The following is a 25,385-nucleotide window of genomic DNA, read 5'->3' on the forward strand; positions in this document are numbered from 1 at the left end:
CAGGGGAGAGCAGTCCTGTGTCATGAGACTGGGAACGGGACCAGGAGCTGGGGGGTTGTGGTGCAGGAGCATCTTGGCTCCAGTTCTGCCCAGGGATTCTCTTGGGAATGCAGGGTTGATGGGAGGAGGGCAGGAGGTGGCTGCTGGAGGTGACTGTGATGCTGAACCCCTTCACATCCTCCCTGAAAGGTGCTTGTAAATGCACAGGAGGCAGTTACGTCATTTATCTTGTAAATTAGCCAACATTTTACCATCGGGAGCCGGATGTTTGTCATCCATTACTTGTGCTTCATTATGTTTTGTCTCGAAATGTTTCAGAGGAGACAGGAGATACATAAACACCACGGAAGGAAAGCCGGGAGCTGGGGCACAGCGTCTGTGGCCCGGTCTGGTGAAGCTGGGGAGTGGGAGGCGTTTGCTGTGTCCTTGGCAGGTGCCCGGAGTGACCAGTGACCGGCTCCCCGAGTGACCAGTGACCGGCTCCCCGAGTGACCAGTGACCGGGTCACTGGAGTGACCAGTGACTGGTTCCCCGAGTGACCAGTGACCGGCTCCCAGAGTGACCAGTGACTGGGTCACCAGAGTGACCAGTGACCGGGTACCCGAGTGACCAGTGACCGGCTCCCCGAGTGACCAGTGACCGGGTCACTGGAGTGACCAGTGACCGGGTACCCGAGTGACCAGTGACTGGCTCCCTGAGTGACCAGTGACCGGGTCACTGGAGTGACCAGTGACTGGGTCCCTGAGTGACCAGTGACCGGGTACCCGAGTGACCAGTGACCGGGTCACTGGAGTGACCAGTGACTGGGTCCCTGAGTGACCAGTGACCGGGTACCCGAGTGACCAGTGACCGGGTCACTGGAGTGACCAGTGACTGGGTACCTGAGTGACCAGTGACTGGGTACCTGAGTGACCAGTGACCGGGTACCCGAGTGACCAGTGACTGGCTCCTCGAGTGACCAGTGACTGGGTCACCAGAGTGACCAGTGACTGGGTCCCCAGAGTGACCAGTGACTGGCTCCTCGAGTGACCAGTGACCAGCTCCCCGAGTGACCAGTGACTGGGTCACCAGAGTGACCAGTGACTGGGTCACCAGAGTGACCAGTGACTGGCTCCCCGAGTGACCAGTGACTGGGTCCCAGGAGTGATCAGTGACTGGGTCCCCGGAGTGACCTGTGACTGGCTCCTTGAGTGACCAGTGACTGGGTCCCCGGAGTGACCTGTGACTGGGTCCCCGGAGTGACCTGTGACTGGGTCCCCAGAGTGACCAGTGACTGGCTCCTCGAGTGACCAGTGACTGGGTCACCTGGCTCCTGCCAGGGCGACTCTGAGGCTCTGTCCTTCTCAGCCGGGAGCTGGTCCTGGGGCCACTCCCTCTGCCTGCTGCTGTGTTCCAGCCATGCTCTGCTGTGTTCCCAGCCATGCTCTGCTGTGTCTCTCCTGTTTTGGGGCTGGCCAGGCACTGCTGTGTCCCTGGGGGTCACATCCTGCTCGTGAGCTGACTGTCAGCCTGGAAGGAGCTTCCTTCTGCATCTCAAACAGCCTTCTTTGTAAACCTCAGAGCTACTCCACCTGGAGAGTGATCCCTGAGCCTCTTGTGGAGCATCCCAGATGCCCTTGGCTATCCTCTCTGCTTCATTTGGATGGCACAACCTGGCTATAAGCACAGGGACCCTGAGACAGTCACCACATTGGTCCCTGAGGATGCAGGTCACACTCTGGAGCTGCCAGGAGGATGCTCATCTGCTCCACTGTTGTGCTGGGATTAATTTCACCTTTGTCTGCCATCTCTCCCCATTTATCAGAGAGGACTCAGTGAGCAGGATAAATGTTCATGTACTGTGAATATTCCTGCTTCTTTCCCTGGCCCTAGGGAATTTTTGTCTTTGTGGACTTTTTGTTGTGCAAGTGCAGCTCCGGGTCTGAGCTGGCTCTGCCAGAGCCTTCTGCAGCGCCTGGTCCCTGCTCTGCCCCGGTGTGATCAGGGCAGCAGGAGGGCAGGGTGTGCACAGGGCTCCTCTCACTCCGGCATGTGGGGGGGAGGTCTGGTGGCACCACAGGGCCAGAGGGTGACAGAGAGGGCAGGGTGGCCACCAGCAAGGGCCCTGTGGGATGCTCCTGGGCTGGGAAGTGGATGACATCCCTGGCTGGGGATGTCATTCACTGCCTGCAACAGAGCTGGAAAAAAAGATTCCTTTAACAAAGAAACCAACATACATCTGAATGAATGAATGGCAGTGTCTGGCTTCAATGTATTTCCTTATCTGTTCAGCAATTGGATTCCAGTGAATGGTGAAATGGAGGCGTTGCTACAAAACACAGCCACAGCTCATAGTGAGTGCTGCCATGAAGGGTTTGTGTTTTTTCACCTTGTTTCCCTGGGGATGGCTTTGCCCAGCTTGGCATGCCGGGATGGCGTTATGGTGCCAGGGGTGAGTAGCAGCTGCAGCTCTTCAGCACTCGGTGAAAGCCTGGGGGGAGAGAGGCTGTGGGCAGTGGCTGGTGTGACACTGGCTGTCACACGCCCAAGAACGGGGCTTTTCAGGCAGCATCTGGCCCTTTCCAGGGCCATTTGGTACTTGGCTCCCAATGTCCTGGGTGCTGGGAGCAGGGCTGGGCTTCAGGCACAGGGGGCTCATAGCAGGGAACGGTGCTGAATTCTCCTCCAGGCAGCTCTGAAATGTCTTCCCGAGTGCTGCCCTCAACACAAGAGGTGTGCCCGCCTGTCCTGCCCTCCCACACCCCTCCAAATCAAAATGCAGCTTGTAGGGACAGCAGCACTTTTTCCCTGGATGTCAGTGGTGTTTAGTTCAGCGCTGGGGTGATGGCCCTGCTGCAGAGATGCTCTGCAAGTCAGAGAGGTGAAGACGCTTTTGGAAAGCAGCTGGTGGAAATAATAGTATTTACCAGTTCACAGCTGAGCATTGGAAGGCATTTTTATAGCTTCACATAGTTGGTTTTCTCCTTTTCTGAACTTGCACACTGAATGCTGTTCTAGGTTTTGGTTTGCTTTGAAACTGTCTCACAGTCAGATGAAAGATGCTCTGTTTCAGCTCTCATTTTCCACTCTTCACACACGTACACCAGCCAGCCAGAAAGGAAGGTGTTTTGTTTGGGTGTTTTTTGAATGTGAAGAGAAGATTTCTCAGTGATTTTCTCTGGCTTTGTCAGCCACAGGGTCACTGGAAATAGTGCCAGTGAGTCACAGGTTTGCTCACAGCTGGTAAGGTTTGCAGAGCAAACTGGTGATTGGAACAGGTGAGGATGCCCTGTGAAGGCTCCGCTCTGCCAAAATCCTCGGGCTTTGGTTTCCAAGGCTACTCTGTGTTACCAGTTGACTTCTTCCTCTCACACTCCTTCCCTAGGCTTTATCACTGCTGTGTGATCCCCTTAAACTGCATTCCCTGCCCTCCATGGGGTCCTGCCACTGCTTTGGGTGTTGGACTGGACTGAAGCACATCCCAGGGGCTGCTGCCTTGAGCTTCTGTCCAGAAAGAGTTTCTGATGCACAACAGCCTCCTGTGCTACCCCTCTCCTGCTTCTGCCTTCTCCTGCAGAGCCCCTTCGCAGAAACCAGCTACAGGTAGATGTTGGCTTGTCTCCTGCTGCTGTTGGGGTGGGGATGGAGAAGATCCTTGCTCCAATCTCTGCTCAGCCCCATGGCTCAGAGCAGAGCTCACACCCAGTGGGCACTGTGCATTCCCGGGGGTCAGAGGCACAAAGCCTTGCTTTGGGGGCTGGGCTGGCCTGGCTGCAGCCCAGCCTGGGTGGGTGGTCCCAGCTGCTTCCTGCAGGAGCGAGTTCCGAGTTCCGTGTCTGCCCTGGGCAGGGACAGCGTGGCAGGACAGGGTGAATCCTGTGCCCTGGAGCTGAGACCCGTGGGGAAACCTCACACAATCCCAGAAGGGTTTGGGCTGGAAGGAACCTTAAAGCCCATCCAGTCCCACCCCCTGCCGTGGGCAGGGACACCTCCCACTGTCCCAGGTAGCTCCAAGCCCTGTCCAGCCTGGCCTTGAACACTTCCAGAGATCCAGGGGCAGCCACAGCTTCTCTGGGCAACCAGTGCCAGGACCTCACCAGCCTCACAGCCAAGAATTTCTTCCCAGTATCCCATCCATCCCTGCCCCCTGTACCTATCACACCCAGCTGCATCTCCACAAGCTGTTTCAGGAATGGATGTGGGTGTTCTGCTGATTTGTTTCCATTTTGCAGCCATTGTTTGCATTGCCATGGGGCTCAGGCTGTGCACCCCCTGCACACACCCCACCCGCTTTGAGAGGGTGTTTGGTGGGTAATGGCTCCTCCTGCCTTGTAACATCTCTGATTTTCCTGAATCCAGCTGGAACCCTTGCCGAGTTTTTAAGGTCAGGTTGCTAAGTTACATCTCCTTGGAGGAGCAGGCTGGGAAGTGAGTGAGCAACCACAGGCTAGGAAGATCTGGGAGACCTGTTCCTCTGCAATAATTGGGCTCTCTTGGCCCCTGTCCCTGCCACCCTCTCAGCCTGTACCACATTTAGCTGTTCTTCCCCAAACCTTCTGCTTTATCAACTTCCTTTGCTCGGTCAATTTAGTGAATGAATTAACTGAGGGGGTAGATGAGCTCTCTCCAGTTACCTGTGGGATGCTGTGCAGTGCTGCAGGAGGAGGGGCAGCCCTTTGTCTACTCTGTCTATTTTTGGTTTGAGTTTTGGGGCTGTGAGCTCTTTGGGACACATGTTGTCCCCCTTGGATCTTGGAAGTGGCCTCACATGTTCCTCACAGGGCATATGGCTGTCACCAAGCCACAGCTCTGGACTAGCAGCTGTCCTGCTGCTCTGCCCCTTTCCCTCCTTATTTTCCTGCCCAGGTTAACCTCCTCTCCTTGCTGTGTTCCTGCCTCAGGGAAGGGATTAGCACAGTGGCTGCTCAGCTTTGTGTCAGAGGTGCTGGGACTGGGTGCTGTTGCAGGATGAAGGCTGCCCTGTTCTCGGGAGTGGGACATCTCTGGAGGGTCACCATCCTCAGGCATTTCCAGGACACATGCTGGAGGTTTCCTTGCTTGGCTCCTGGGCAAATCATATAAATCAGTGAGGCTTATTGGGGTATTTTTTGGATTGTGAGGGCACCTGCTCCTCCTGCTGCTCTCTCTGGTGCTGTTGGGGTTCTGCTGGCGCTGCTGGGGTGACTCCTCCATCCTGCCCTGGGATGCTGCAGACTCCACACTCTGGGTTGGGCTGGAAGTGCTCTCTGGAGAGTAACTTTTCCCACACAAAAACGAGCTGGGAGGGGAGGATGGAGGTGTGTGCAATTTCTTCCCAGCTTGCAAGAGGGCTGCAGGAGTTGGCTTTTAATTTGCATTAAACTTTTCTTTTTCCCTCCCTTCCCTTTATCTGAGCCCTTCCCCTCTCTTTCCTGGATTTCAGAAGGACATCACCATGGGGAAGGTGCTGCACACAGCACGGGTTTGGAGATGAGTTCTGCTGCTTTTCTTCCTGTGCTGCTGGGTGTGTGGGGCTGTGGCCAGGCTGTGGCTGGGCTGGAGGTGCTGGAGCAGCCTTGCCCCCTGCCTGGCACAGTCATCCTGCCCACAGCTGTCCCTGGGGCTGGGGCAGGGACCTGACGACGTTCCCACATTTCCCCATCTGCCTGTGGGCTGGAGTGACAGAGCTGTCACTGGGCTCCTGCCTGAGCTCTCCCACCCAGCCAGGAGGATTTTTCCACCCCTGTCATGACTCGATTATGTGCTCTCCTTCCTACCCAAATGCCAAATAGCAGCTAAATATAGGCTGTAAAGCGTTGATTGTGGCTTTTCTAATTGAGCTTTACACTCCATCAGGGATTTTTACTAATGGGATGTGGCATCTTTGATAGCACCCAGCTGGGACGCCTGCTTGGGAAGCAGACGGAGATGCAATGTGACTTCCTGGTGCTGTCAGGTCCTGCCTGGCAGTGGCTGCTGAGGGCTCTGGAGCTGTGGACCAGCTCTGGCTTGGGCTGGCATAGAGTTCATTTTCTTCCCAGAGCTGGTCCAGGGCTGTGTTTTGGATTCAGGATGAGAACAGTGTTGATAACACACTGCTGCTTTGGCTGTTGTTGGGAAATGCTCTCCCTAAGTCAAGGACTTTCTATTTCTCATGCTCTGCCACTGGGGAGGTGACAAAGACTGGGAGGGATATTCCAGACCATGGAATGTCATACCCAGTATGGAAACTGGAGGTTGGCTGGGAGAGGCCTGTTGCTGCTGAGGAGCAGGCTGGACTTTTTGGTTGGTGAGAGACTGTTAGACACCACTTGTCTATCTGGGGTTATATTCCTCTCTCTCTTTTTCTTATCTCCATTTTCATTACAATAATAACAACAACAATAATAATGATAATAATAATAAACACCACCAACAACTGTATTTCAATTATTACCTCAACTCATGGGTTTCACCTTTTCCCAATTCTCCTCCCCACCATTCTGGGGGATGGGGATGAATGAGGATCTGTGTGGTACTTTAGTGCCAGCTGTGGTTCAACAATGACAAGTGGGATAGTAAATCCATGGAGCTGAATTGTGCTTGGGAATTTGAATTCAGATTTCAGTGGTAAACAGGTTTCTAGTTGCTTTGCTTTTTCTGACAAAATAAATTGCTGCCTGAAGATACATAGCTTGAAAATTGCTTCTCTGACAGAGTGAATTTTTCTGTTTTTTTTTCCCCATGTGACTCTTGTGAGTGGCCCTGTGAGGACAAAAGGAACGGGAGCACTAAAATGCTAATGGGGTTCTGCAGGTGATGGAGCTGTACACAGGTATCCTGGGATTTACATGCACAGAAAAAGGAATGTTTTGAACTCATTTATGCAGCACAGCGATGTGTTAAGCTCTCTCCCTGTTGCCTTGTGCCAGTGAAATATGTTACGATGAGATGTACAAATGTTCTGCTGGAATGGAAAGTGCTTGGGAAGCTAATTCTGGCTTTGTATCTCTTGGCACATCTTGTTTCCATGCTGATCCCACTGAAGTGGTGCCTGGGGTGGGCAGGATAGTGCTGAGCGCCTGGCCCAGCCGAGGCACTGCTGCCCCAGGCCTGGGGCAGTGCTGTCCCTGCCCAGCCCCAGAGAGCAGCAGAGCAGCAGCATCTGGGAACTGAGAGAGAATGGGATTGATTTATACCAATAAACTGCTGACCTAATGTCAAAATGTGCTGGCCAGCCCTGCTCTGGGGTGTGCTGTGTGGGGCTGGCTGGGCTGCCTGGGCCTGCCCTCTGCCCCAGCCGTGTGCCCCAGGGCTGGTGTGACTGTCCCTGCGAGGTGGCACTGCTCTGGCCCTGTGCCTGCTCTCCTGAGTGACACCAGACTGGCCCCGCTGGGAGCTGCTGCCCTGTCCGGAGTGGGAGTGCAGGGCTGGTGTGAGAAACATCCCATGACAGACCAACACCCTGCCTGTGTGACCCTGAGCACTGGAACATGAAATAGGATAAAATTTAGTGGTGGAACATGCAGGGAGGCAGAGTTGTCCTGCTGTCTGCAGGAGGAGCTCAGGTCTGCATGATCACTGGGCTGGAGCCCCTCTGCTCTGGGCCAGGCTGGGAGAGCTGGGAATGCTCACCTGGAGAGGAGAAGCTCCAGGTTGAGCTCAGAGCCCTGCCAGGGCCTGAAGGGGCTCCAGGAGAGCTGGAGAGGGACTGGGGACAAGGGATGGAGGGACAGGACACAGGGAATGGCTCCCACTGCCAGAGGGCAGGGATGGATGGGATATTGGGCAGGAATTGTTCCCTGGCAGGGTGGGCAGGCCCTGGCACAGGTGCCCAGAGCAGCTGTGGCTGCCCCTGGATCCCTGGCAGTGCCCAATACCAGGTTGGACAGGGCTTGGAGCAGCCTGGGACAGTGGGAGGTGTCCCTGGACATGGCAGGAGGTAGAACGAGATGGGCTTTAAGGCTCCTTCCAACCCAAAATATCCCGGGATTCTGTGATGCTCCAGGATGGGTGGAGAAAGCTGAGTCCAAGGGACAAGGAGGGCAGTGAGGGGTGTGGAAACATCCGTAGGGAAAAGAAAGCTTATTTTCTGAGAGGAGAGTGAAAGAATTTGCATTAATCAGCCTTGAAAAAGCAGGCAGAAAGGGGCTGGGACTTCATTAATGGAAATTAATCATGGGAGAAAACACGGTAGAGGGGGGATTATTATTTAAGATGAAGGTTAATATTGGCACAAGAATAAATGAGCATAAGCAGTGAAGAATTGAGTTCTAGATAGAAATTTGAATGAACTGTGCTGTTCATTTTGAGATTTGGCTATGGCAGGGCATTGGAATATGATCTTTAAGCTCCTTTCCAACCCAAAGTGTTCTGTGATATTGGAACAGCCTTGGGATGTGCTGGGGAGCCCTTTTGGGCTCAGCTGTTGGTTCTGTGAAAGCAGGGGACAAGGGACAGCCTTGGGGAGCCCTCAGCACAGGACACCCCACAACAGTGCTGGGCTCTGCTCCTTTTTGTTGCATTCCTGGGTTCCTTGGAGCACCGCTGGGGCCGGTGCCATCCCCGGGGAGGGGCACCTGGGGGCCATCCCCAGGTGGGGATGGGCTGGAGCAGGAGGAGGGGGCCACGCTCCCCTGCCCCTGTGGGCATGGGCTGCCTCTGGGCTTTGGGATGTGTGGCTGTGTGTGGTCACACTGACACATGGGGCTGTGTCCTGGGCACCCCAGCAGATTGGAGCTCCAGCATCAAACTCAGTTGAGTTTTGACATCACAGAGACATTGAATATATGTTTCTACATGATTCCATGACACCCTGGGGACTTCTGCAGTATCGGCTGTGTGAGTCTGGCTTTCTGGAGTCTGGACCTTCCCTAGCACCTGTCCAGTGACCTATTTTCTTCCTCAAATCCCTTTCTGGTGCTGTGGATGGTGTTTGATGGGGGTTTCACTGTCTCAAAGGAAATTTTTATCCTTTCAGTCTTGAACTGTCTGGTTTCTTTATTTGGTTAATTCAGATTATCTGGAAGTTTTGAGGTGGGCTGGGATCTTGAATTCTTTTTGTGCTGGTTGTGCCTTGCAGCTCAAGGTGCTAATCCTGGTCACAGTACCTGGCCAGGGGAGAAGGCTTCACTGGCACAGAAGCAGTTTTGCTAACAGAGAGTGCAGTGTGGTCCTGAGCCAGGTGGGCAAGAGGCCAATGGCACCTGGTCTGTACCACCCATGGTGTGGCCACAGGCCCAGGGCAGTGACCATCCCCTGTGCTGGGCACTGCTGAGGCACCTCCAGTCCTGGGGTCAGTTCTGAGATCCTCACGACAGACACTGAGAGGCTGGGGCATGACCAGGGAAGGGAACAGTGCTGGGAAGGGGCTGGAGCACCAGGAGGGGCTGAAGGAGCTGGGAAGGGGCTCAGCCTGGAGAAAAGGAGGCTCAGGGGGGACCTTGTGGCTCTGCACAACTCCTGACAGGAGGGGACAGCCAGGTGGGTGTCAGGCTCTGCTCCCAGGAACAGGGACAGGACAAGGGGAAAGGGCCTCAAGTTGTGCTGTTAGGGGAGGGTTAGATTAGATTGTGGGAAAAATTTCTTCATGGAACAGGCTGCCCAGGGCAATGGTGGAGTCGCTGTTTCTGGAAGTGTTGAAAAGACCTGTGGATGTGGCACTTAGGGACATGGTTTAATGCTGGGGTAATGGCTGGACTTGCTAATCCTAGAGGGCTTTTGCAACTTGAAGAAGTCCATGATTCCATAAAGGGCATAGTTATGCTCAGCCATGAGCTGCGTGTGTGTCACAGAGGGGTCCTGGCCTGAGTGACCCCTCCCACCTCCTGAAAGCCCTGTGTCCTGTCCCAGCGCTGAAAGCCCTGTCCCATGTCCTGTCCCAGCTCTGAGTGTCCTTCCCAGCTCTGAACGCCCCTGTCCTGTCCCAGCTCTGAGCGCCCTGTCCCGTGTCCTGTTCCTGTCCCATGTCCTGTCCCTGTCCCATGTCCTGTCCCTGTCCCGTGTCCTGTCCCTGTCCCGTGTCCTGTTCCTGTCCCATGTCCTGTCCCTGTCCCGTGTCCTGTCCCTGTCCCGTGTCCTGTCCCTGTCCCGTGTCCTGTTCCTTTCCCATGTGCTGTCCCTGTCCCGTGTCCTGTCCCTGTCCCGTGTCCTGTCCCGTGTCCCGTGTCCTGTCCCTGTCCCGTGTCCTGTTCCTTTCCCATGTGCTGTCCCTGTCCCGTGTCCTGTCCCTGTCCCGTGTCCTGTCCCTGTCCCATGTCCTGTTCCTTTCCCATGTCCTGTCCCTGTCCCGTGTCCTGTCCCTGTCCCGTGTCCTGTTCCTGTCCCATGTGCTGTCCCTGTCCCGTGTCCTGTCCCTGTCCCGTGTCCTGTCCCTGTCCTTTGTCCTGTCCCTGTCCCGTCTCCATCCCGGCTCTGAGCGCCCTGTCCCATGTCCTGTCCCTGTCCCATGTCCTGTCCCTGTCCCGTGTCCTGTCCCTGTCCTTTGTCCTGTCCCTGTCCCGTGTCCATCCCGGCTCTGAGCGCCCTGTCCCATGTCCTGTTCCTGTCCCATGTCCTGTCCCTGTCCCGTGTCCTGTCCCTGTCCTGTGTCCTGTCCCTGTCTGTCTCCATCCCGGCTCTGAGCGCCGTGCCCGCGCTGTGTCCCCGCAGGTCTCTGGACAGGCAGCTGCAGCGGCCGCTCCTGGGCAAGTCGCGCACGCTGCCCAGCATCCCGCAGTCGCCGGTGCTGAGCCGCCTGCCCCCGCTCCAGCCCGCGGCCTACAGGGACGAGATGCCGGAGCAGAAGCCCTACAAGAAGCACTCGGCCTCTGAGCACCAGAAAGGCTGCACGGTCCCTTCTGCCGGTGAGTGCACCCACCCCTCTGTGCCTACAGGATCCCAGCAAAGCCTTCCTGCTCCTCCAGGGGCACAAATTCCACTCCAGCCCATGTGGAGTTTATTCTGCTCTGAAAGCAGCCCTTCTTGGTGAACTTTTGGGGTTTTTGCTCCTGGTCGAGTCTTTGAGCTTGATACTTAAACTTCCCAATCCTTCATATTATGCTGGTGAAAAAGAAGAGTTGGTTGCTGGAAGCTACCTGAGGTGTAGAGGTGACGCTTGGAGTCTTCTGCCTGAGAGTGCTGGGGTGAGATACCACCCTGGGGCCTCCTCGGCCAATGCAACAGGTGCCAGGTGCCTCTTTCCTGTGTCACTTCAGGGCACTTGCAGCTGGTCTCCACTGGGAGTGGTGGCAGGAGCATCATTGCTGTGCTCTTCCTACAGCCCTGACCTTGGAGATTTGAAGATGCTCCCAGCCTAGCACTGTTTTGGCCTTTGGGTCAGCCCTAAGGATTTTTATCATGTTCTTCTACTCTCATGCTGATCCTGATGAAATACTAATATTGTTGGGCCAGCTGGTCTGAGCAAGTTTGTTGGCAAAGCCGCTGATGGCCAAAGAATTTCAGTGCTTTTGGTGCCAGCAGAATCACACTGGGACTATAAAAGCGATGGGAAGGGGGATTATTAACACTGAAACAAAGATAAAGCCTGGAAGCCAGGGCTGATAATGCAGTGCTGAATAAAATCCTTATAAAACAGCTCCCTTCAAACAGCACTTTTGGATTTTTTTTATTTTTATAGGATTTTTAAAATTATCTCTCTCACAGTCAGAACCCTGTGTTGCTCAGCAGAGTAGCTGTCCAAACCCTGGATTCATTTTGATGCTTTTCAAGCTGCATTTCATTTCCTGGTACTACTAATTTTCCCAAAAGTTGTGCACAGAGCAGATCTTTGCACATTGCTGAGCCCGTCCTGCCACTCTTGTTGTGACAGAGCTCCTGGGTGTTCTGCAGCACCACTGCAGCAGCCACTGCTTCCATGTGTGGGACCCATGGGCTTTCCTTCAGCCCATCAAATTGTTAGAGTGGGTCTTGGAATGGGAGGAAACCTGTGGGAAGGCTGTGTAGCCTCCACCACGAAGAACATGATGTCCAGAGCTCCCTTGCACACCTACAGGTCCCCATTTGCTCTGTTGGTGCTTCCAGGGAGCTGTGCTGGAGGTGCTGAAGGAGTGGGACGCTGGTGTGAGACCGTGGGGTGATGCTGCCATGTGGGTCAGAGCCACTGCAAACACCTCACCTTCTGCTGCAGACACCTCCTGTCCTGGGAGTGCAGACAGGCTCGTGCTCCATGAAACAGCCGTCCTGCAGCAAACCCTGTGCACAGCCCTCCCTGCACAGCAGGAGCCACGGAAACTCTGAGTGCACGTCAGAAGTGTTTAAGATCTTACTTTGTTCATGGCTGAAGGGGCTGGGGATGCCAAGAGGAGAAGGAGTAGAAGAATCCTTGGAGACAGGAGGGCTTCCTCCACAGAGGGAGAGCAGGATGAATGCGTGTGTTGTTATCAGTCCAGATTCTCCCACGTTGTTTTCCTGGCTCAATTAGGAACTGCTAATTATTCACTTATGAAGGATGTCAGGATGATGTCCTGGAGGAGAAAAAGAGGCACTGCTGGCAAGGTAGGTCATCTGGACAGCACGAAGGGAATGGAGCAGCATGTGGTGCTGCAGGTTAACAGTCCCTGGGATGCTGACTAGGAATGCAGGATTCCCATAAGGATTTATGAAAAAGAGCTGGGCTGCTGGGTATCAGGATGGAGAGAAGTTGGAACAGGTTGCCCAGAAAGCTGTGGCTGTCCCTGGATTCCTGGAAGTGTCCAAGGCCAGGTTAGACCCGGCTTGGAGCAGCCTGGGATAGTGGAAGGTGTTCCTGCCCATTGCAGGGGGTGGAATGAGATGAGCTTTAAGGTCTCTTCTAGCCCAAACCATCCTGGCATTGTCGGATAAGGTCCTTTCCCTAAAGAAGTGAAGAATTTTCTGTGAGCAGGTACCACCAGTCCCCATTCAAGGTGGGAGGACACAGGGCCAAAACCAGCTCAGGAAGAGGCTCATGCACAGGGACATGGCAGGAGCAGGGCTGTCCTTGGGAGAGGTGATGAGCTCATCTTCAGGGAGAGTTCACAGCTCTGGGGAGGAACTGCACTTGGCTCACTGCTGTTTTGGGGGCCATGAGCAGAGGAATCACCAAGCAAGATGAAAGAAGTGATTATGGCTGGCATGGATGAGATGTGACATCCTCATCTGACCACTGGGACATGTTCCTCAGCCTTTTCCTTTGTGTCTCATGGTTCCAGTGTGGCAGCACTGGAGGAGGGATGTGCACTTGACGGGTGGTCACAGCGGTTTTCTTGCTGTGGCACCACAGCTCCTCTGCAGGTCCTTGTGAGGACACCAAGGTGCCTGGTGGGGATCTGGGGCCCTGAAGATGGGCAGAAGAGCTGAGCCTGTGGCCGCTGAGCCTCCCAGATCCCTTCTTTCCCTTCAAAACAACCTTCCACTTCATTCCATGAGCTCAGGAACTAGCTGGCTAGTCAGCAGGTCTGGGTTTCCTGCTGGTCTAGATTTGTTTTATCCCTGCAGGACACCCATAACAGTGCTGTGGTCAGCTGGGACATGCTATGGGCTCTTCCTTTCCATCCTGTATCATGCAGCTCCTTGTCTGGAGCTGCTCCAGGACTAACCCCAAATCCTTATGGCTACAAGCCCTAGAGAGACGAAGACAAGCACAAATGGGGCTTGATTGACAGGGACAGTGCCTGCCTTGTCAAAGCCATTATCCCTTGGGTGTCACACTGCATTCTGCCAGGAGGTCTCACACATGCTGGTGGCACAGAGCAGTGAGCTGCCTGTTGCTTCTCATCCCTTGTTCCCCTGTGAAGATTTAGGAGTGGGACTGAGGAAGGGCCTTCCTTTCCTTACTCATCTCTTCCTTCTACAGCAGGCAGGGGCTTCTCAGCCTTTGACCACCTGCAGCCCTCAGCTGCAGCCTGCACAGAAACTCCCTGCATGGTTTACATGCCTGGTCCCTTGCAGTTCCCTCCTCTTGCACCTGGAAGGAGCAGACAACTCTGGAGCACTTCCCTGCCTCCACTCTCCCTTGTCTGTCAGAAAACATGCAGAGCTCTTCTGGAGCTGGGTCCATGCCCTGCTGTGGGTCTGGGAAGAAGTTAACTCGTAGCATGGTTGGGGTGAGTTTACTGGGAATTGTGTCCATGGGAGGAAAATAAAGAATCCACAGGGAAGCAGCTGGATTTGAGCTTAGACCAGAACCCTGGAATTAATTTGTCTTCTACTTGTAGAGGATGTGCTGGAGAGGCTCCAGCCTCTGGGTCTCCATCCTTGCTGTCCCCTCCATCCTTGCTGTCCCCTCCATCCTTTGATGTGTGTCCTCCCCACACCTCAAATTCAGAAAGAAAAAAAGGGTTTGCAGGAATTGTTACTGTCAAGCCCAAAGAGATGGTCAGAAGATCTCACAGAGGTGCTGATGTTGAGGGCAGAGCTCTGAGTGGCAGAGGGGTGAGAAGCTCCAAGACACAAGAGCATGAGGATTGTTGTCTCCAGTCTGTGGGCTTGCTTCTGTTCCTGGCATTTCCTCCCCAGGTTGGATGGGACCCTGAGCAACCTGATCTAGTGACATCCCTGCCTGTAGCAGGGGTTGGAACAAGATGAGTTTTATTTCCCTTCCTGCCCATGTCAGTCTGTATTCTCTGACTTCTTGATCTTCCCCTTCTGACTGTTCTGGGCTTGACTGTTGATTTATTTCTTTGGTAGCAATCTGGACAAGTTCCTTCAGCAGGTAGAAAAGCATTTTGGGGTAGTCAAGGTCCTGTGGTGGCTCCCTGTGTGCAGGGAAGAAGAACCCAGTTTGGTGAGGATCACCCCTTGGGCAGGCCAGCTCCTGCTGGAGAATACAGTGCCTGTACATGAGAGATGAGACCAAAAGCCACAAAATCCTTGGGGAACTGGGATTAGTGAGAGCAGATGTGACCCAGCTGCTCTGTAGGATTGGAAACCCAACTCCTCATCCTTGGGTGAGGTGCCCTGCACAGAGGCATGGGTACAGCGGGTGAATCCGTTCCCTCATTCAGCCTTGGCCCTCCTTGCTTAGGGCAGCAGAGCAATGGGGGCTGTGTCAGGGTGAACTGTGGGGCCAGGAGGGGACAATCTTGAGGACACAGGATGGCACAGGCAGTGGCTGGGCCATCTCAGGTGAGCACTGGGGCGTGTTCCTCCCCTCATGTGTGATTTCCCTGCAGGTTCCCTGCATCTCCTGTGCCAGCGTTCCCTGCTGCGCTCCCAGAGCGATGCTGTCTCACAGTGGCAGTCTGGATCTGCCTCCGATTGATGTGTTTGTGCATGGAATAATCACAGCTTTCAAACAGCACTTCCTGTGTTGTGTGAGGTGACATTTGGAGAGGAGCAGCAGCAGCTTATTAAATTGAAAGTAGGGGAGGAAAAATCTACATGATGCTTGGAGTGCTGTGCTCTGGGTTGCCTCTTTCATGGAATGGTTTGGGTTTGGATTGGAAGTGACCTTCAAGATAATCTTGTTCCACCCTCCGTCATGAGCAGAGACACCTCCCACTATCCCAGATTGCTCCAAGCCCTGTCCATCCTGGCTTTGGACATTTCCAGGGATTCAGGGGCAGCCACAGCTTCTCTGGGCACCCTGTGCCAGGGCCTGCCCATCCTCACAAGGAACAATTCCTTCTTAATGTCCAGTCTAATCCTGCCCTCTGGCAGTGTGTATAGGTGGTTCCTCTTCTGGTGGCTTGTAGTCCAGCCTGTGTCTCACCGTATTTCATGTAAACCCCACAGCCTTGCTGGGTAAACTGGACCGCGCTGCTGAACTGGGGCTTAGGGCCATTATCTGCTTTAAACCCCAGAAGTGTTTTGCTTCTTGGCCCTGGTGTACTGGGACCGTGGTTGTTCATGCTCGAAGGTGCTGGCTTTTTCAGAAATGAGAGGCGAAGGATGTTGCCTTGGTAAGAGGCTGCAGGAGGGGGAGAGCCCCTGGAGACAGTCCTGTGAGATGCCCTTTTGGGCTAGTAATTGAGAAGGCTTTCAAGATTGAGGCTTTTATTGATTGTTTGTCATGGCTTGAGCAGTTATTTTGGCCGAGGGGAGGAGGCAGGGCAAGCTCCAGATGTAAAGAGGAGATTGGCAACAAAAAGCAGCCGAACGGAAAAGAGCGCATCAGTAATATGCTGGAAACATCTCCTGTTGTTTTGTTGTTTTTCCCTTTTGTTGCAATGAAATGTGGCCAGTCCTACCCTGGGATCACCAGCCCTGCATGGTGCCAGCTGTGCTCTGCCACTGTCACCGCTGTGGCAGTGTTAGTGAGGTTTGTCCCTGTGGCTCTCAGCCCTGCGCTGCTGCATCCTGTTGCTGCTGGTGACAGGCAGGTGGAGAAGGGAGGTCTGGCTTCTGTCCTTCATGGGGCTGTTGATTTGCTCCTGGCTGTGCCATAAAGGGTTTTGGTTTTTCTGCAGGAGGAGATGGCAGTAAATCCTTTTGTAGTTTGTAACACCTGTGATGCCTCATTTTTCTCATTCACAAAGCAAGACTTCAAGGCCAGGTTAGACAGGGCTTGGAGCAACCTGATGAAGTGAAAGGTGTCCCTGCCCATGGCAGGAGGCTGGAACGAGATGAGCTTTAAGCTTCCTTCCAACAAAAAGCATTCTGCGATTCTAACTATTTGACTGATTCCTGCCAGGAGATGGTGGGGACTGTGGCTACCTGGGGCGGGCAGGTTGAGTGCAGGGGCTGTTGCTCGGGGCAGGGGTACGTGGGGATTTGTGGGAGGGACCTGCTGTCTGAATAAGTTCCCAGCATCTGTACCCCGCAGCTGTGGGATGGCCAGAGGGGGTCCAGGGATGCCCACTGAGCATCCCCAGAGCTGGCTCGGGGGGTAGGGATGTGTGGGTCATGCTCTGATGGGGACACATCTCCTTCTCCTCCGCAGGGGAGGCCTGGCGGCTGGAGGATGACTGCTCGGAGCCGCCCAGGGCCCCCCAGCTCGGCACGGCCGTGGAGGACGCCCCGTTCAGCTACTTCCGCACCCGCTCCTTCTACATGAGGAAGAGCCTGTCCGTGGACAATCACCTGGGCTCCCTGGGTTACGCCGTGCACCCGGCTGAGAGCAAGGCCGAGCGCGTCAGGACCAAGCTGCGGCGGCAGTTTGTGAGTATCGGCCTCTGGCCGCCCACGCTCACACGCACGCGGCTTCCCAAAAACACTGACATCTTGCAGAGCTATTTTTGTGCCCAGCATTAGTAAAACAACAGAAAGAGAGGCTGCTCCAGAGTGGTGGAGCAGATGGTGGTGGCAGGTCGGCTTTGCCCAGCGTGTGGCAGAGCCCCTCTCCTGGGGGTCCTGTCCCCCCGGCTCCCGAGGGGCTCGGGGCGGTGGCTGCTCAGCCAGGGGATGCGTGCCATGAGGGCCTGGACCCTGAGCACTGCTGTCCAAAGCATGGAACAAAGGCTGAAAGGAGGAAATGAGTTTTCCTGTCCTCAGATTTTTGTCTGTGAGGAACTAACCTTCCCAAATGTTTGTTGGGGGCCAGCAGTAAGGGGCTGGGGCAACAAAGAGCCAGCACCGAGTCCCTGGGGCAGCTCAGACCTTCCTGGCCCTTGGGGGCTCCTGGTGGCAGGGCAGCAGGGATGTGCCAGGGCTGCACTGCAGCTGTGGGAGCCTCTGATCAATGTTTCATGGGCTCTGCCTCTTCTCTTTCCCAGAGACACCGAACTCCAGGGGTCAGATGTCCTTCCCCCGCCTCGTTAGCGGCTCGGGGTTGTAATGAGGGCTCAGGTGCTGCGGGGATGAGAAGCACTCGGTGTTGATTGGCAATGGCTGAGCGAGCCGGTACAATGGGAACGGAGCAGAGAACGAGTTGAGGCAGCACAGCTCACCTGCCCCAAGCTGTGCACAAACGTGTCTGCTGGGACCCTGGAGCACGGACTTCCTCTGCCCCAGAGGACAGACTGGTCCCTCTGGGGGTCACACACACTGGGGGTTTCTGCTGGTGCACCTGGGCAGTGTCACAGCTGGGCACTGTGGGTCTGTGGGCTCACCCTCGCTGCTTCTGCTTGCATTGTTGGATGTAGCCACCACTTCTGCCCCAGGAGAGCAGCTCTGGCCTCACAGCGTGTTGGGGGCAGCAGTGGGTGCGTCCGTGGGGCTGCTCACGGTCCCAGCACTGCCAGTGAACCTTCTCTGTGGGAACTGCTGCAGAACATCACCTCAGGGATGGGGATGAGCACAAGCAGGATGTGGCACCTGATGAGTGGCTGAAAGATGCTGGAGATGTTTAAGATGAGATGACCCTGCTGTGGGGTAAGGAATTCTCTGTTTTTTCTGTCTGCTTGGATTTGTGGCTCCAAGCTGCACCCAGGACGGACAGGAGGGCACTGAGATGTTGGCGACCACTGTCTTTTGGGGATGTTTTTCCAGTATCTCTGTGGGACCTGTTCCCCACAGCCTCTGTGCTGCAGGAGAGTTGGGTACAAAAGGCGTGGAAGCACTTGGGTTTTAAGCACTGTGTCCTGGTACCTGCAGAGAACTGGGTTCTGTGCTTCCTGTAGGGCAGCCCCTTGTCCCTCCCTGCTTGGTGCCATGCCAGCACTTCCCTGTGCTGTCTGTGGCCAGTTTGATTTGGCCTTTGACTTACTCAGGTTTTAGCAACCTTTAGCTTTCCTTGGTGTACCCACAGAGCTGTCTGTTTGTCAAGGAACAGAGCAGGTTTTTTGCAGAATGTGGAGATGTGGATTTTTTTTTCCTTGCTAAATCATTTCTGGCTCATTCCAGTGTAAAAGTTGTTGCTGTAGACTCAGCCATAGACTTTGACCTTGTGAGACCTGCTGAGAAAAGCAGGCTCGTCCTACTTGGAAAGGTTTTCCAGAGGGCCTTCAGCAGAGGCAGAAAGGGTGGAGGAAGGTCAACTGGCAGCTCTTGGCTGAGGCTTGGGCCAGTACAGGACCAGCATTCCCGACACAGCCCCAGAGCTGGGTTTGTAAGTTCAAAGTACAGATCCTGCCAAGCTGGGGAAATTATTTCCAAGAACAGTTCTGGGCTCTGTATCCTCCCAAGGCTGGGTTAGTTTCCGTCTTGCTGGAGGTGTTGCAGCTTCCTCTGGGCTGGTGTTGTGCCCTGGCCCTCCACGACCCTGGCTCTGCCCAGCCTGGCTGGGGGAGGAATTGCTGCCAGGTGGGATCTGCTCTCCTCATGCATGGCGCAGCAGTGCAGGAGAGAGCACCATTTGCCATGTCAGTGGCTCACCTTTTAGGAAGAAGCTGGATTCATTTTTCTGGGCTGCTGCACTTCCCCAGCCTGTAATGTTGATTTCTGGCTTTGCTCTTTCCATGCTGACAGCCTGAGCCACCTTTGCTGTGTGATGCAGCTGCTTGGCTTGGTTTTAAACTTCCCCAAAAATGGAATTTTGGGAATTGCTGAGAGAGGGAGAGGCTCTTGAGTCTTTCGGTGGGACCCTCCCATGGCAGGGTGGATGGTGACAGGGCAGACCTGCTGCCCACATGCATCCAGTGGTGTGAGGCCACCTCACATCCATGTGATTAGGTGCTGCCTGACAAGGGTTTTGTGCTGGTGATAGGCACCTGAGCTTGTCCAAGGGAGAATTGGCTATAATTTATGTGAAAACACTGAAATCTGGCTTCCCTACTCCCCTGGCTATGACATGATAGATGCTTCCAGGACTGTATCTTTCAGTGCAGAAGGAGCACCTGCAAATCCTGCCTGGCCCCACTGTCCCGGAGCAGCTTCTCCTTCTGTGCCTGCCAGAGGCCAGCACATCTGCCTTCCTCCCAGAGCACTGGGGAGGGTGGGATTTCTCCAGCCATGTCACTAGTGACATGTGTCTGCAGTCCCACTCTGCTGTGTGATGGATGTGCACGTACAGATTACTGGAATTTGCATCATTTGAATTTTAAATTAATTCCAATTTTTGTGATTGTCAGAACAAGTTTTCTTTCTAATAAGCCTTTCTTTTTAACTCGTCCAAGGCCTGTAGTGCTGTCAGCATTCCTGCCTCGGAGACAGGGGAGCGGCTGATTGCTTTTGACATCTTTCTCCCACTCGGATCTCCTGCCTTCTCCCAGTCACTCCATCTGTGAAGAGACAGTGACCATGGCCAGGCTGGGACTGTGCTCTGAGACCTTGGGCATGTTGTTTGGGGTCACTTGGTGATGGCCCAAGGGACTGTTTTGGTTTTGTGCCCAGCTGGCTACTGAGATGGGAGCAGGAGCAGGGATGGAACCTTCTGCACTGTCCCTTGCGGCGGGAGGAGAAGCGAGACATGGCTGAGTTACAGACTGTGCTGATCTCCTTGCCTTCACTGGAAAACTGGTCATTAAAGGCAGAATTAACCCTGTTAAACTCAGCATTAACCTTATGGAGCATTAAAAGAGGTCACCAGGGCTGAGTCACCCTCTGTGGTGGTTGCTGGGACAGTCAGTGCAGATTGCAGCAGGGCTCTGAGGGAATTGTCCTCTTCCCTTTTCCCCATGGGAATTTCAAGTTCTCTGTGTCTAGGCCAATCGTTCTGGCATTGCCCACTCATTTTGTGGTGTTACGGCACAGACCCTGCTGCCTCTGAAGAGGAGGGGTGCCCGGGGTCTCACATGCTGACCCAGCTTGCTTTGAGGTCTCTACCCTGACACCTCTGCTGCTCTGAAATGATGTGCTGCTCTCTGAGCATCGTGGAGGAGTTGCCTGGTTTGTGCAGTGGAGGTGGAGGAGAGCCCTTGGCATTGCCATGGCATCCCTGGTGCTGCCCCAGCTACCCTGGCACTTCTGCTCGCTGTGGTTCCTGCAGGTTTCAAGTAGGTGACTCAAGGTTGTATTGCTTTCCTGCCTCTGCACTAATTAATTTCACTCTATACTCTCATGCACTAATTTATTTTTTAATTATTATTGTTTGTGTATGATATTTTTCCAGGCAGTGATTCTGATATGAAATGTCTGTGGCCTGCAGGAAACATTTAGACTCTGTTTGCCTTGGGAGTTCTACAGATGAGTTGAGCAGAGGAAATCCCTGCCTGACAAAGCGATGGTGACAGAGAAAGGTGGATTGGGATAGCAGAGCCTGGGAAGGGAGGCAGTGAGGGGAGGAACTCGCTGTGTGGCAGAGACCTGGTCACACGTGGTGCTCACTGGAGTCACTGGCTGCACCTGGGCTGGCACTAGCTGACAGGTACCTGTCCAGGTTTTCCTATTCCAATGAATAATGATCAACCCAGAAATGCCTCCTGTCCCCAGTTGTCGCTGCAGTGATGTTGAGGAGTGCAGGAACTGCCTCACCCCAGAGCAGCACCAGTCCATGGGGTGTGATTATCCTGGTCTGGGTTTTGGGTGCCAGGTGAGCTGAAGACAAGATAGGACCTGGGTAGAATCCATCTGTGCATTATCCCAATGGCTTGGTCTCATTCCTAAGTGTGCAGGGACCTCCCCAAGCATGCTGGGTGTAGCCTGTTGTGTTCTGTGTGCAGCCAGTGCTAGAGGCTCTGGGGTGATGTTTATGGTGACAGGGAGGTCAGGTCACTCTGCCACGATCCCTCTGGTCCAGTGAAATCCCACTCTCTCCGTGCTGGTGGTACCTCTCTCCTTGCTGTATTTTATTGGGTTCTGTTCTGACTACTATGAGCCATGCACTCCCATACTTGATTTCAGAAAGGATCAGCAAGCAGACAGAAGATTCCTGGATGTGTCTGTAGTTCAGTGTGATAAAAAAGAAATACATATATAAAAATAGAATCATAGAATCCTAGGGTAGTTTGGTTTGGAAAGAGCCCTAATAATGATCTCATCCCACCCCTGCCATGAGCAGGGACACCTTCCACTAGCCCAGGTTGCTCCAAGCCCTGTCCAACCTGGACTTGGACACTGCCAGGGGTGGGGCAGCCACAGCTGCTCTGGGTTGAAAAAATGACCATGTGAGAGGCAGGTCAGCTGTGCTTGGTGAGGAGGTGGAGCAGAGCGATGAGAGTCATCCTGGACTCCACACAGGCTGCCTCAGCTCCCGAGCAGAGCAGTGACTGCCTGAGGGAGGGGATTGCAAAGGCAGGTGATGTTTGAGCGCTGTGCATCTCTCCTGTGCCCAGCCCCTCCTCTACACATTGCTCACTTGCCGACTGTTGTTCACCGAGTGCTCAACAGAAAACCCAAACCCGATGAATAACGTGTTGCTGGAGCCAGAGAGCGACTCATTCCCTGGAGAGCAGTCCCTGGGAGCTGAGAGGAGGCTCCCTGTGAATCACCCCACTTTGCAAATTAGTGTGGGAGTAAACAGGCACAGCAAAGCTCAAAACCCAAACGTACCCAGCTCATTTCTCTGGTTTTATTTACAGCAGCAGCTTCTGATGTTCCAGCTGGTGCTTTGTGGTGCCTGTAGGAAAGCAGGGATGGCTTGGGAAGAGCACAGCATGCTGTGGGACTGCTCTCAGCATCCCACACAAAGGGAGATGTCTCCTGTGGGAGGAATTAGGAAGCAGAGGAGCAGTTTGTGGGGCATGCAGCAGGCCATACTAGTAGAGAGGGGGTTCTGGTGGGGCTGGGGACAGTGTGGGACATCCCACTTTGTCAAAGCCAGGCTGGGACAGGCTGTGGCGGCTGTGACAGAATGAGCTGGGGTGGGTGAGGCCTCTCCTGTTTGCTGTGAGAGAGGTAAGCCCAGTGCTGGAAAGGTTTAAGGCACAGGAATCTAAAATTGACACAGAAAATGTGGGATCCTGAGCTTGAAACTAGGAGGGGTTTGTTGCTGAGGACCAGACTTTGGGTTTGATTTCAATGCTGTTGTTGCAGGGTGGGATACTAATGGGACTGACATATCATTTTCCAAGAAAATATACTGGCTGGCTTTGGTCCTAACCTGGGCCTTTCTGTCGAATTTTTATCTTCTTTTTGCCAGGATCAGGGTTAAAATGCGAGATGGTATTTCTTGTTGGGACTCAGATGTTTATTAGTTCTTATCTATGTTACAGTCTCACAAACCCTGAGTTCTACAGCACTTCACTCTAACAAATTAAAATCTCTTATCTCTCACAGAGAGAGCCCCATCTCTCTCTCTACAAGACCTTTTAAGGATAAACTGTCCAGTTAAGAAATTACAACTAAATTATTTTTACTTTTAACCCAATAACCAACCACCCATGCCTGCAATGTGGACTTTTTAATCCAATTACACAAAATCACCCAAACCCATGGAGAAGAAGGACTAGCCTCTGCCCTAAAACCTCCATCCTGCTTACTGTATTTATAGCCCTAAACTCAGAGTTTCCCACCAGGTAATATTACACACTTCTATTCAAACTCCACACCAACAATCCCAGTGCCATCATTCAATTTTGGAAGCTTCTCCACGGCCTCAGGTCAATGCAGAGTTCTCCTGAGGGTCAGTGCCTGGCAGCACAGGAAGGCTGAAATTCTCAGCAGCCAGGGTTCCACCACCTTTCCAAATAACTTATGCAAACTCCCATGACATAACCTCTAGATTCAAAATACAACAACCATAGTGAGAAACTATCACACTGTCCCAGCAAACCTGAAGTGTTTGCTCCCTCTGCTGGCTTCACTCTGGGGAGGAGAGCCTGGCTCCCCCTGGCAAGGGCTGCCGGTGCTGTGGAGCGTGGTGCATCCCACAGGCTGGCAGAAACAAGCAGCAGCTTCAGCAAGCCCCCAGTGAAACATCCTCCACCCAGGTTGGGGCAATCCCAAACACAAGCACAGATAGGGCAGGGAATGGATCAAGAGGAGTCCTGAGTGGGGCTTAGAGATGTTGGTGGATGAGGGTTGGACCTGCCCTGGCCATGTGCACCCAGAAGCCCCCAAGGCTCGGCTGACACCCCAGCATGGGCAGCAGGGGGGAGATTCTGCCCCTCTGCCCCCTCAGGTGAGACCCCACCTGCAGAGCTGCTCCAGCCCTGGGGCCAACAGCAGCAGGACCTGGAGCTGCTGGAGAGAGTCCAGGGGAGCCCAGGGAGATCCCCAAGGGCTGGAGCCCCTCTGCTCTGGGCCAGGCTGGGAGAGCTGGGGGTGCTCACCTGGAGAGGAGAAGCTCCAGGGAGAGCTCAGAGCCCTGCCAGGGCCTAAAGGGGCTCCAGGAGAGCTGGAGAGGGGCTGGGGACAAGGGATGGAGGGACAGGACACAGGGAATGGCTCCCACTGCCAGAGGGCAGGGATGGATGGGATATTGGGAATTAGGAATTGTTTCCTGTGAGGGTGGGCAGGCCCTGGCACAGGGTGCCCAGAGCAGCTGTGGCTGTCCCTGGATCCCTGGCAGTGTCCAAGGCCAGGCTGGACGGGGCTTGGAGCAACCTGGGACAGTGGAAGGTGTCCCTGGACATGGCAGGGGGTTGGGATGGGTTTTAACAGGCCTTCCAATCCAATCCATTCTTTGATTCTCTGAAGTTTCCAGTCTCTGATGTGTTACCATTTATATTTCTGCACAAGGAACATCAGATGCTCAGCAAGCAGCAGGGGAGGCGGAGGAGAAGAGCAGAGTTGTTTGCCAACTTCCAATTTTACTTTGCTTCTACCAGTGAGACTTACCAAAAATGTGCACTGTGTCCTTTGGTTTGTGAAGTTTGTGTGAAAAAAAGAAAATAACCATAGTGATTTAAAATAAGTGAGACACTACTTTGTGAGCTGGAGTATTCCTCCTCCGTGGCAGGACTGGAGCCTTACGTGAAACTCGAAAGATTTTTAGGGTTGGAACTCCAGGCCTATCTGGGCTTTTGGCAGTGCAGGGTGGGCTGGGGATGCTTTGGGCTGCAGTCAGCAATGGTCTAGCTGTGTGGAAAATCAAATGCTTTTGGCTCCAACCTGCTGAGCATGAGGGTTTTTGTTGGCACAACCCAGTTCAGTGTCTGGTTGGTGTGAGGGGAAGCTTCAGCTTCTTCACTTGCCTTTGACTGGTTGTCCCCTCCCAACAGCTGGCTGTGATGGTGACAGTGACATGTCTGCTGCCCTGGCCCTTCCTAGCCTTGACATCCAGCAAGAGAGGTCCTGGCTGCTGGGGCTGTTCCTGTTAATCCTAAAGTGCATACTCTGGTGGGTTTTATCATCCTGATTTCCCTTTCCTCAGGGGTTTGCCAGTAACAATGGCTTTGTGATGGCAGGTCCCTGGATCCAGCTGGGTCACTGCTTAGACCAGGTGTCGTAAATCCCATCCTCTGCTGCCCATGGGGCCTCTTAATCCACCTGCAGTCCTTCCTTTTGTTTCCCTGGAAAATATGTTCCTCTGCTCTTCCTCTTGAGCCTGTTGCAGTTGTTTCCCAGATCTCAGAAATGAAATCTGGCTGTTGCAATGTGTCCTCTTGCAGCTCAGACCCACAGTCTGCAGCTCTTTGGGTCTCTTGCTGTGAGGCAGGCAGGTGCCCCAGGTTTGTGAGCAAATGGTGCCATCTCCATGTGCCTTTCCTGCACAATTGGAGCATGCCGCTGAAGAAAGTGCTTTGACAGACTGAGGTTTAAATCCTTCAGAGCACTTTCCCTGCAAGCACATCCCTGCAGGAAGGTGCTTGTGCCTGAATAAGCCCTTTGGGAACAGGACACAGCTGTGG

At 54.0% G+C, this 25,385-nt stretch overlaps 1 protein-coding gene across 6 annotated transcripts in view; it reads left to right on the forward strand.

Annotated features, from left to right (window-relative positions):
* The window catches only part of LOC110470184 (ankyrin repeat and fibronectin type-III domain-containing protein 1), a 245,108-nt gene that overhangs the window by 65,880 nt on the left and 153,843 nt on the right, over window positions 1–25,385 (forward strand). For 5 of the 6 annotated variants that reach the window (XM_085592614.1, XM_021529644.3, XM_085592616.1 and 2 more), the window contains exons 2-3: window positions 10,588–10,781; window positions 16,778–16,995. In XM_085592614.1, the coding sequence (XP_085448740.1) occupies window positions 10,709–10,781; window positions 16,778–16,995 (291 nt within the window). In that variant the 5' untranslated portion in view covers window positions 10,588–10,708. Of the gene's footprint in view, window positions 1–2,154; window positions 2,432–10,587; window positions 10,782–16,777; window positions 16,996–25,385 lie in introns of those variants that run through there. The other variant, XM_085592610.1, reaches the window with a different exon arrangement.

Source organism: Lonchura striata, chromosome 14, assembly GCF_050655825.1.
Source record: "Lonchura striata isolate lonStrDom1 chromosome 14, ASM5065582v1, whole genome shotgun sequence".
Lineage (NCBI taxonomy): Eukaryota > Metazoa > Chordata > Aves > Passeriformes > Estrildidae > Lonchura > Lonchura striata.